This window comes from Trachypithecus francoisi, unplaced genomic scaffold (assembly GCF_009764315.1).
Source record: "Trachypithecus francoisi isolate TF-2019V2 unplaced genomic scaffold, Tfra_2.0 Lachesis_group12, whole genome shotgun sequence".
NCBI classification, from domain to species: Eukaryota; Metazoa; Chordata; class Mammalia; order Primates; family Cercopithecidae; genus Trachypithecus; species Trachypithecus francoisi.
Window position 1 is genome coordinate 15,509,332 of NW_022681457.1, and position 11,579 is coordinate 15,520,910.

The following is an 11,579-nucleotide window of genomic DNA, read 5'->3' on the forward strand; positions in this document are numbered from 1 at the left end:
TGCAGGCTGGTGACCAGGATTAGAGGGATTGATACCTGCCCAGATGGTGCCAATCCTCCTTCCCACCTCTTCCCCTACAAAATCAACAAACAACTTTCCTCTCTTCACCTTGTTCTCTGAACTTTGCTCCCTCCACACAGGTCTCAGAGCTCAGCATCCTAGAACACTTTGAGCAAGACATCAGTCCTGGGGTGCCAACCTCACCCACCTCCCCTTGTCCAAAGTTGGTGACCCTGAGGACAGGTGCAACCCTGGAGGGTCCAAACATCACAGCCTGTCCTGTGCCCATCTGGGGCCCCTCTCAGGATCTGGCTGAGGCTCATCTCAGGGCCACATAGGACCAATATCAGCACTTGCCTCATGCTCACGTCAGAGCCCACTGGGACCAACCTCAGAACCTATATGGTGCCACTCTTATGCCCTCCTGAAGCAGGACACTCTTATGCCCTCAGTGACACCTGAGACAACACACAGAGCCCTCTTGGCACCAAACATGACTTTAATATTCTCCTGCTGTCAAGTTCAGTGCCAACTTGTTTCCCATCCTCGCGTACACCTGGGGGCAGTCCCAAAGCCAACACGATGCCTCTCCCTCTCGGGCCATACTTGATGCAGATATCAGAACCCACCAGTGTCATCCATGTGTCCACTGCTGATGCCAGTCTCAGCACTCACCTCCTGCTAAGCCTGGCCTGCACTTGACTCCCAGGGTGATCTAGGCCAGTCACTGCAGGCGGACGAGGAGACAGTTCATATCCCAGCTCCCTCACTTACTCCCTGTGTGACCTCACTCAAGAGGATTTATGGAGTCCAGATCTGCTCGTCTTCAAAATGAGGATGATGATGAACCAACCTCATTGTTACAAAGATTCCACCAGGTCATACACACCTAGACTTGATCTTCCCATATGCGACCTGCTCACCAAAGGCTAACTGTCCTGTTTACTAAGGAAGAATTTCCCTGAGGGAAGGACAGGAGGCTACTCATCCCTTCTCCACTCCCACCCACCCCAGGATCTGCCTCTGTGCCTAACACTGGAGTTTACCCCAATCTCTTCTGCGATTGTTCCCTCTAATAGTAGTAGCCCCTGACAAAGCAGGAATCACCCTTAAAGGAGATTTAACTTACCCTCAAATATGATCTTCTCTTCCTAAATACTTCCTTTCCACTGGCAGGAAAATCAAATCCACAAAGTGGAACTAAGGATGCAGAGGAGGAGAGACGGGAATTCGGGGCCACTCACGCATGTCCCCAGCCCACGGTCTGTTTTCTGTCCTCTGTAGACCCTTATATAAAATGAGAAACATAAATAACAATAATAATATTCATAGGAATGATGCAATCAATCTAGTGGGTCTCCCTAAGGATCTGGGTTGGAAACCAGTGGAGGTCTTTGTAAATTACAACCCTTGGGACACTTGAGATTTTCCCACCATTTGGGGGTTGTTATTACTATTTCTCCAGACCTGGCCAATCCCTCTGCCAGCTGATAACTTGAGGTACTCTCCTCCAAGTGTGGGGAAAGTTCCTCTGAAATACGGATCCGGTCTTCCACCCCTTTCCCAACAAGAGATGGGCAGTGGAGGTTCTATGGCACCCATCCTGGCCTCACTCTGAGGTTCCAGTGAGGATTCTGGGCATCAAGAAACAGCTCTGGGCCAAAGTAAAATCGTCAGCCCCTGGGCTTTCTGGGAGGAGCTGCTGGGCTTGCTACACACTCCTCCTCCCAGAAACTCCACACCCACAGCCTGGGTCTTCCCAGCCCGAAGACTCTCAAGTCCATATGTCTGGAATCCCCTTTCCTGAGACCCTTAACCCTGCATCCTCCTCACCAGAAGACCCCCAAATGCACAGCCACACTTCTGTCTCACCCTAATAAAACCCAGACCTTTGGATTCCTCTCCCCTGGAACCCCCAAATCCACAACTTTGGGGTGCATTCTCAGTCTCAGACCCCAAATCCAAAGCCCAAGTGCTCCCCTATGCAAATATTCCAAACTCCTCCGTTCTACAGTTTATCTGTTGCCCCCTCCTAAATCCATAGCCCTGGGGCACCCCTCCTGAAGTACCGCAGATTTAGTCTGGAGGCGCCCTCTCTGTTCAACTGCCCTGGGGTCCCCCTCCTCCTCCCTTGCTGACTGTGTCCCAAGCTAGGCGGGATTCATGGTGGGGGGTGTAGTGGGAGGTGAAATGAGGTGATTATGTAATCAGCCAAAGTCCACCCCTCTTTATCAGGCAATATAAAGGCAAACCACCCCAGTCATCACCATCTATCATCCCACTGCCACCATGGTGGCCTCAGGGCTGCTTCTGGTGGCCTTGCTGGCCTGCCTGACTGTGATGGTCTTGATGTCTGTCTGGCAGCAGAGGAAGAGCAGGGGGAAGCTGCCTCCGGGACCCACTCCATTGCCCTTCATTGGAAACTACCTGCAGCTGAACACAGAGCAGATGTGCAACTCCCTCATGAAGGTTTCCCAAGGCAGGGAGATGGGTGACACAGGGTGGGGACTGCCTAGTTGTCTGGGGCTTTGTGGCAGGGGATTCACCAGTATGGACCAGAGGCTTAGGAAAGGGAGTTTTGGAGGTTAAGCATCAGGGTCCTAGCCAGGAAACACAGGATCTTGGGATGTCCAGCTCCCTGACTATGAGAACCTGGGGACGAAGGATCCCAGTACTTGACATCTCGGTGCTGGGCCCATTCAGAGTGGGGGCTGCTCGCTCTAACCACTCCCACCCGCCTCCATCAGATCAGTGAGCGCTATGGCCCTGTGTTCACCATTCACCTGGGGCCCCGGCGGGTCGTGGTGCTGTGCGGACATGATGCCGTCAAGGAGGCTCTAGTGGACCAGGCTGAGGAGTTCAGCGGACGAGGCGAGCAGGCCACCTTCGACTGGCTCTTCAAAGGCTATGGTGAGGGGGTGCCCAAGAGGGGGAAGGTGGCCAGGCGGACGCGATGGTCTCAGTGTCCCCAGGCTTCTCCCTGACTCTCCTGCCCACTGGAGGCTATGACAGAGCCCCCGGTCTGGTCTTCTCTCCCCTTCTCCCTTCATTGTGGCCTCTCCCTGTGTGTCCCTCACCTGTCTCCAGCGTCCCTGTCCTGATTCCTCCCTGCCTCTCTCTGCCCCTTGCTCTCTCTCTTCCTTCTGTCTCACTGGAGCCACCTATTTCCCCTCTCTGTCCATCTCTGAGGACATCCTGGGTTTCTGTTTTCCAACCCTGGTCCTCTGTCTTCATTTGTCTTTTTGTCCTTCTCTGCTTCTGTGCTTCTCGATGTTTCTCTGCTTACTGCTTCCCTCTCCCACTTCTTCCTCTGTCTTAGGATTTCACCGTATTCCTACTTCCACATCTCCAGCCTCCATCTCTGAGTAACAGTTTGTCCTCCTTGCCGATCCTCTCTGTTTCTGTCTATATGTTTCTCTCTTCTCCAACTCAGCTTAAGAATCTTTCACCATTTTTATTTCCTCCTCCCAGATCTCCCCATGTCTCACTTCCCCTCTCCCATCCTCTTTCTCAATCTCATCTCTCTTTTCTCTCCCCCCTTCCTTCTCTCTCTCTCTCTCTCTCTCTCTCTCTCTCTCTCTCTCTCACTCATTCTGAGTTTGCAGCTCTCCTGGGCACTCTCGCTGAATCCATCTCTCTCCCACCCCAGTCCCTCTCTGCTCCACCCTTGGGGAGCCCGTTGGGGCTGGTCTGCTCCTGCCTCCGCCGCCCCCGACCTCTCTCCACCTCCACGTTCACCTCCCCAGGCGTGGCGTTCAGCAACGGGGAGCGCGCCAAGCAGCTTCGGCGCTTCTCCATCGCCACCCTGAGGGACTTCGGGGTGGGCAAGCGCGGCATCGAGGAGCGCATCCAGGAGGAGGCGGGCTTCCTCATCGAGGCCCTCCGGGGCACGCGCGGTGAGCAGTGGACCCCGAGTGCGGGGGCAGGAGCAGGAAAACGCCCAGGGCGGGGACCCGCGCCCGCGTTCTGCCTGAGGATGGGGACTAGGTGGGGAAAGGCCCCCGCACTTCCAGCCCTAGAGTCTGGCGCTGGGAACTTGGCTCAACAGGGCCCTGCCTCCCGGAATCCTGACTCTCCTCAGGCCTCTGAGTTGACTCTCTCCCCAATCCTCTCCTCCGGCCACATCCGCAGGCGCCAATATCGATCCCACCTTCTTCCTGAGCCGCACCGTCTCCAATGTCATCAGCTCCATTGTCTTTGGGGACCGCTTTGACTATGAGGACAAAGAGTTCCTGTCACTGCTGCGCATGATGCTGGGAAGCTTCCAGTTCACGGCAACCTCCACGGGGCAGGTAACCGGCTGCAGCCCGGCCCGTGACGCCCCTACCACAACCTGCCAACTGCTCCCCTACCTGGAGACAGGTGCCCCAAACTCCCACCCTCCACACAATGTCCCCTCAAAATCAGCCCCCAGTATTGGACAACTGGACGGTTGCACCAGAACTCAGGATGGGTGCCCAATACCCAGTCTCCAAGGACACCTGGATAGCCCAACAGATGCTCCCCAAAACAGAGCCTGCCGGCAGGATGCAAGCCCTCAACTCAGCTCTCTCACCTGGGCACGTGTTCCCATCCCCAATTTACTGTAATTTGTAACAAGTGCTCCCTACCCTGTTCTTCTGAATACTTTAACACCTGGACAAGTGACTGCCTCAACCCACCTCCTGCATACTTGAACAGCTGGTGCTGCAAAATCCAGCCCATCATAATCATTTCGCATCTATACAAATGTCCCAAATTAGCCCACTGGAATATCTGGCCAAGCGCCCTCTACTTCACCCACTTAAATACCTGAAAACATCGACAGCTGCCCTAACCAACACCCCAAACACATAAATATCTAGACAGATTATTCCCCAGACACCCAAATAAGTGTTCCCCAAAACTTTCCTATCACACACCTTACAGAGGAGCTTCCAATGCATCCCACTTGGCTAGGTAAACACCTGAACAGGTATCCCCTCCACTTCAACATCTTCACCAGCCCCGCTTTAATACCTGAACACCTGAACAAAAGCCCGCAGTTAAGACCCAAAAATTATCTGGGTAGTTGTCTCCAACCAAGCCCACTTGAATGCCTAAATACCTAGACAGGTGACACTCCCCTCATACCAGCCACACCTGAATAGCTAAACACCTCGTCAGGTGTCTTCCAGCTCAACTTCACTTGAATATCTGAACACCTAGATGTGTGCTCCAATCCAGCCTCATTTAAATACCTGAAACCTGGATATATGCCTCAGTTCTTCTCACCTAAATTACTAGACCGTGGCCCTGGCACCTAACCCACGTGAAAACTTAGATATAACTTCCCATCCAACCCCACTGAAATACCTAAACACCTGGACAGATGCCTTTAACTCAGTTCCTTCCTTGCTATGAAGCAAGTCCCATTCCCATCAGCTCCTGCCCCCTGACAACTGTCCTTCCCTCCCATCCTCTCTCTGCAACCCCAGCTCTATGAGATGTTCTCTTCAGTGATGAAACACCTGCCAGGACCACAGCAACAGGCCTTTAAGAAGCTACAAGGGCTGGAGGACTTCATAGCCAAGAAGGTGGAGCACAACCAGCGCACGCTGGATCCCAATTCCCCACGGGACTTCATCGACTCCTTTCTCATCCGCATGCAGGAGGTACCCCCCAGCAGCCAGTGCGGGGAAATGCAAAGCCAGGCAGAGGGAAATCAGGCTGGGAGTGGGGCGGGCAGATAACACAGGCCCATTCAAATTAGCCCTCATCATAATAATCCTCAAAATTGGCCGGACGCGGTGGCTCACGCCTGTAATCCCAGCACTTTGGGAGGCCGAGGCAGGTGGATCACCTGAGGTCAGGAATTCGAGACCAGCCTGGCCAACATGGTGAAACCCCCTCTCTACTAAAAATCCAAAAATTAGCTGCGCATGGTGGCGCCCAGTGGGGCAGAGGTTGCAAAGAGCCAAGATCACAGCACTGCACGCCAGCCTGAGTGACAGAATGAGACCCTGTCTCAAAAAAATTATTTTTTTTAAAACACAAGTGAGCCTGCATGGTCATGTTTATGTGCAGTTCCAGCTACTCAGGAGGCTGAGGCTGGAGGATCCTTGAGCCCAGGAGTTCGAGTACACCCTGCACAACTTAGCACGACCAAGTCTGTATAAGAAAAAAAAAAACTGACAGCTAAGTTGATATTTAAAGGACAGATGGTCAGCAAGGTAAAGAAGGTGAGAAGGAAGAGCATTTTGGCCAAAGCCAGCAGCCAGGGCAAGGGCTGGAACGTGGAGCAAGGCTGGCAGATCTAGGATCCTTCTTTCCACCTTTGGTCTGGACCAAAGAGAGGAAGATTCAAAGGAAAAGCCCTAGAAGGGCCCCAAGAGCATGGGAAGTGAGCTTGATCTAAAGCCCCCTCTCCCTGCAGGAGGAGAAGAACCCCAACACGGAGTTCCACTTGAAGAACCTGGTGCTGACCTCGCTGAACCTCTTCTTCGCGGGCACCGAGACCGTCAGCACCACCCTGCGCTACGGCTTCCTGCTGCTCATGAAACACCCAGCGGTGGAGGGTAAGGCTGGAGGGGGAGGGAAGTGGAGGGTCCCAGACCCTCAAAACTCTCCTGACCCTGGTGCAATGTCCCCACCTGCGCCAGATCCCAGGACCCTGAGACGTGCTTTGCTGTCCAGAGACAGGGCAATATTCAGCTGATAGGAATCAGCTGAGTCTCACTAGTTGCTAAAATGTTGAAAATGTCTGCAGTGATTGGTCAGTCACTCCTGTCCCAAGCCCACTGAGTGCCCCATTACCCGCTCCTCCGGATCATCCCCTAAATTCCTCTCTGTGCCTCCCCTGTGATTCTGGCACAGTCTGGTTAACAGGATTCTACTCCAACAATGAGAATGGCTGAGGTCTGTTATGAATGGTCTACCTCTGTATCATATGTGGAGCCATGTCATCCACCCCGTTTTACCTGTTCACACTATCTTCCCTGCCCTGAGACCCCTAGATACCCAAACACATTCCTCCTTCTCCCCAAGCCAAGGTCCATGAAGAGATTGACAGAGTGATTGGCAAGAACCAGCAGCCCAAGTTTGAGGACCGGGTCAAGATGCCCTACATGGAGGCAGTGATCCACGAGATCCAAAGATTTGGAGACGTGATTCCCATGAGTTTGGCCCGCAGGGTCATCAAGGACACCAAGTTTCGGGATTTTTTCCTCCCTAAGGTGCTGTCCCCCCCCCCCCAGACTACAGGGACTTCCAGCCCCTCTCTGCGTCCCCAACATCCCACCCCCATTAGAAGCTTTCTAGACCCTGTCCCACTCCCTCAATTAGTCAAAGAAGACTTCCCCCCCCACCACATCCGTTCCACCTTCCCACTTAGAGACTCCTGAGTCCTGCATCTCCCCAGACTCTTTGTGTCAGGAGAATCAACCCCATGTTCCCAAACTTCCTGTCTTAAGAAACAGGAGTCCCCTTTCCATGAGGCCTTTTGCCTTAGGGACACAAATCTCAGGTCCCCCAAACATCCTGCCTAGCAGGACATGGACCCCATGTCTCCCAAACTTCCTGTTTCAGAGACGTGAACCTTCTATCCCCCAAAGCTCCTCCCTCAGAGGACCCCAACTCTCTGCCATTTCCCCTTACCTGGGGCACCCTGGTCCCCCTCCAGCCCCCGTGTACTTTCACCAGTCCCCCACCTTCCTCATCACACACACCTTCCTCCTCCCTACCAGGGCACTGAAGTGTTCCCTATGCTGGGCTCTGTGCTGAAAGACCCCAGGTTCTTCTCCAACCCCCAGGACTTCAATCCCCAGCACTTCCTGGATGAGAAGGGGCAGTTTAAGAAGAGTGATGCTTTTGTGCCCTTTGCCATCGGTAAGAGACCACTGTTTGCTGCCAGGCCACTGCTCACACCAGCAGGTGCCTCCCTCACCCAGCTCCCCTCTCTGCGGTGTACCCTGGTATTTCTCCAGCTTGGAAGTTCCTGTTAGATTCTACCCTTGAGCCACCAGCTGATACTCCCTTAACCACCAAGCACCCACTACCTGCGCCCAGGCAAAAGGAAAGGAAACATCTTTCCCCGTAGATTTATTTGTCTAGGGTCACACAGCAGATTCTTCAGATCCCTAAAAAGGAGATGACGGCACAGCAGTCGTATTTTCAAGTGTATCCTGCAGGAAGGGACATCTAAACCTCGCATTGCTACACCTGGCATGGATCATCCATCTCTGATGGATGCGTGACATTATGCCTTTTTCAAAACCCATAGACATGTACAACACAGAGTAAACCCCAATGTAAACTATGGACTTTGGTTAATAATAATATATCAATATTGGTTCACCATTGTTACATCTCTTATAGAAAGAAACTGAGACTCAGGGAGGATCAGAGTCTCCTCTGAAAGTCTCTCAGGCCATGATATTCCACCCCTCCTCCCTGGGAGAGCCGCAGCTGGAGGTCGGTAGTGGGGCGAGGCTGCACTGAGAGTGGGCTTCACCTCCACCCCTCCCGCCTCTCCTCCTCAGGAAAGCGGAACTGTTTCGGAGAAGGCCTGGCCAGAATGGAGCTCTTTCTCTTCTTCACCACCATCATGCAGAACTTCCGCTTCAAGTCCCCCCAGTCGCCCAAGGACATCGACGTGTCCCCCAAACACGTGGGCTTTGCCACGATCCCACGAAACTACACCATGAGCTTCCTGCCCCGCTGAATGAGGGCTGCGCTGGTGCAGGTCTGGTGGGCGGGGCCATGGAAAGGGCGGGGCCAGGGGCGGGGCTCGTGGGAGGGGCGAGGCTAAGAATGGGGACCGGATAGGGGAAAGGAAGCGGCGAGGTGGTTAGAGGGAAGAGAAGAAACAGAAGGGGCTTAGTTGACCTTGATAAGGGGCTTCCGAGCTGGGATGAGAGGAAGGGAAACCTTAGATTATGCTATGAAGAGTAGTAATAATAGCAGCTCTTATTTCCCGAACAAGTACCCCCATGTCAGCTTTGTACGAAAAGCGTTTGTTCACAAAGCATTGCACGCTCACCTCACTTAATTGCCACAAACCTCTACGAAGGGGAAAAGCTTTCATGCCCATTTTACACGTGACAATGCGGAGGCTTAGAAAGTTGTCGGGGCCGGGCGCGGTGGCTCAAGCCTGTAATCCCAGCACTTTGGGAGGCCGAGACGGGCGGATTACGAGGTCAGGAGATGGAGAGACCTGGCTAATACGGTGAAACCCTGTCTCTACTTAAAAATACAAAAAACTAGCCAGGCGACGAGGCGGGCGCCTGTGGTCCCAGCTACTCGGGAGGCTGAGGCAGGAGAATGGCGTGAACCCGGGAGGCGGAGCTTGCAGTGAGCTGAGATCCGGCCACTGCACTCCAGCCTGGGTGGCAGAGCAAGACTCCGTCTCAAACAAAAAAAAAAAAAAAAAAGAAAGTTGTCTATCTGATGTCTCATAAAACATAAGTGCCCAGAAAATCTTTGAACACAGATATGTGCCCATAGCCCTCTAGAAAGATTCTTAAAAAGCACCCATTCCTCACGTAAAACAGCTTAGTATAGCATCACATGGCCTGAACATCCCTGTCCTGGGGGTTTTTTCCAGAGACCTGGTGAGTAGCTGTCCTGCCTTCACTGCCCACATGCCCACACTCTCACCTACTCAACATGCTTTGAATACCAGGGTGTAATCTGTGCTCACTACCAGGTAAGGCCGCTGTGGCCCATTCAGAGTCAGTCCAGGGACACAACAAGACATGAATCGACATACAGAGTCAGTCCATTAACAATTTTTTTGCAGAGCAGAAGTTTTTAATGTTAATGACATTCTGTCAATATATCCCTTAATGAAGAAGTTGAAGGAGAGAACCACTTACAGAGAATGATGAGAGAACTCTGGATCAGGACAACCATATGCATGTGTGTGATCATGTGCAGGTGTGCATGTGAGCATATGACTGCATATTCTCCTCTGTGTATCCATGAAACACATTCCACTATGCGTTTCTGAAGGTGGGGCTCTCCTGATGGATCTGGGGTCCATTGTAAGACCCAACTAAGAGTTTCACAATCACTGCCCACTCTCAAAGAAGTTAGTGTACATCCCCCTTAGAAACTCCCTTACAGCAAGGCAGAGGTTGCAGTGAGCTGAGATCCAGCCACTGCACTCCAGCCTGGGTGACAGAGCAAGACTCCGTCTCAAAAAAAAAAAAAAAAAAAAAAGAAACTCCCTTACAGCCTTCACGAAAATTAACTCCAAGTTTATTGTATACCTAAATGAAAAATGAGTATCTATAAAACTTATAGAAGATAATGTAGGAGAAAATCTAGATGACCTTAAGTTTGGTGATGACTTATCAGATACAACACCAAAAGAACAATGCTTGAAAGAAGCACTTGATAAGTTCTGTGTCATTAAAATTAAAAACTTCTGCTCTGCAAAAGATTTGTCAAGAGAATGACAATACAAGCTACAGACTGGGAGACCATATTTGCAGGGAACATACCTAATAAAGGACTTACATTCAAAATACACAAAGAACTGTTAAAACTCAACAATAGAAAACAACCCAATTGAAGAATGGGCAAGAGATCTGAGCAGACACCTCGCCAAAGAAAACATACACATGGCAAATAAGCATAAGGAAAGATGCTCCATATCATATGTCAGTAGCCATTTCAAATTGAAACAATAATGATGTACCACTACCCACCTATTAGAGTGGCTAAAATCCAAAGCTGACAACACCAAATGCTGACAAGGAGGTGGCTCAATGGAACTGTCATTCATTGATGGTGGGAATGCAAATGGCACAGCTACTTTGGAAGACAAATTGGCGGTTTCTTGCAAAGCTAAACATATTCTTACCATGTGCTACAGCAATCATGCTCTTCGGTATTAACCTAAATGAGTTGAAAACAAATAGACACACAAAAACTTCTGCACAGATGTTTATAGCAGCTTTACTCGTAATTCAAATCTTGTAAGCAACCAAGCTGTTCTTCAACAAGTGAATGGATAAATGAACTGTGATATGTTCATACAATGAAATATGGCAGGGCGTGATGGCTCACACCTGTAATTATAGCACTATGGGAGGCAGAGGCAGGCAGATCACTTGAGGTCAGGAATTCGAGACCAGCCTGGCCAACACAGTGAAACCCCATCTCTACCAAAAATACCAAAATTAGCCAGGCACGGTGGCATGAGCCTGCACTTCCAGCTACTTGGGAGACTGAGGTGGGAGAATTGCCTGAACCCATGAGTCAGAGGTTACAGTGAGCTGAGATGGAGCCACTGCACTCCAGTCTGGGAGACACAGTGAGATTTTGTCTCAAAAAAAAGAAAAAAGAAAAGAAATACGATTCGACAATAAAAAGAAATCAGGCTACAGAAAGACATGGAAGAACCTGAAATGTATGTAGCTAAGTGAAAGAAGCCCGTCTGAAAAGGCCACATACTATATGATTCCAACTATATGACAGTCTGGAGAAATGAAACTGTGGAGACAGTACAAAGATAGTAGTTGCCAGGAGTTTAGGGAGGAGGCAGGTGTTTGTTCTTCCCTTTGTTGTGGCGAGTTCCTCCAGGCCCCAGGCAGGAAGAGAGATGCTGTCCAGGA

The 11,579-nt window shown here is 51.3% G+C and overlaps 1 protein-coding gene across 1 annotated transcript; it reads left to right on the forward strand.

Moving 5' to 3' along the window:
* The first annotated feature begins 1,748 nt into the window (after nucleotides 1-1,748).
* LOC117091930 (cytochrome P450 2A13) lies at nucleotides 1,749-8,939 on the forward strand. Its single transcript, XM_033224912.1, has 9 exons — nucleotides 1,749-2,469; nucleotides 2,748-2,910; nucleotides 3,747-3,896; nucleotides 4,132-4,292; nucleotides 5,457-5,633; nucleotides 6,395-6,536; nucleotides 7,006-7,193; nucleotides 7,704-7,845; nucleotides 8,499-8,939. The coding sequence occupies exons 1-9, from the start codon at nucleotides 2,290-2,292 to the stop codon at nucleotides 8,678-8,680; spliced, it is 1,485 nt and encodes a 494-aa protein (XP_033080803.1). The 5' UTR covers nucleotides 1,749-2,289; the 3' UTR covers nucleotides 8,681-8,939.
* Nucleotides 8,940-11,579: the final 2,640 nt, after the last annotated feature.

Bases quoted from the DNA above. Each gene is read 5' to 3' on its own strand.
- LOC117091930 (XM_033224912.1), top strand. From the start codon at position 2,290: ATGGTGGCCTCAGGGCTGCTTCTGGTGGCCTTGCTGGCCTGCCTGACT. The intron at 2,470-2,747 runs GTTTCCCAAGGC...CGCCTCCATCAG, and splicing joins TGTGCAACTCCCTCATGAAG to ATCAGTGAGCGCTATGGCCC. The intron at 7,846-8,498 runs GTAAGAGACCAC...TCTCCTCCTCAG, and splicing joins TTTTGTGCCCTTTGCCATCG to GAAAGCGGAACTGTTTCGGA.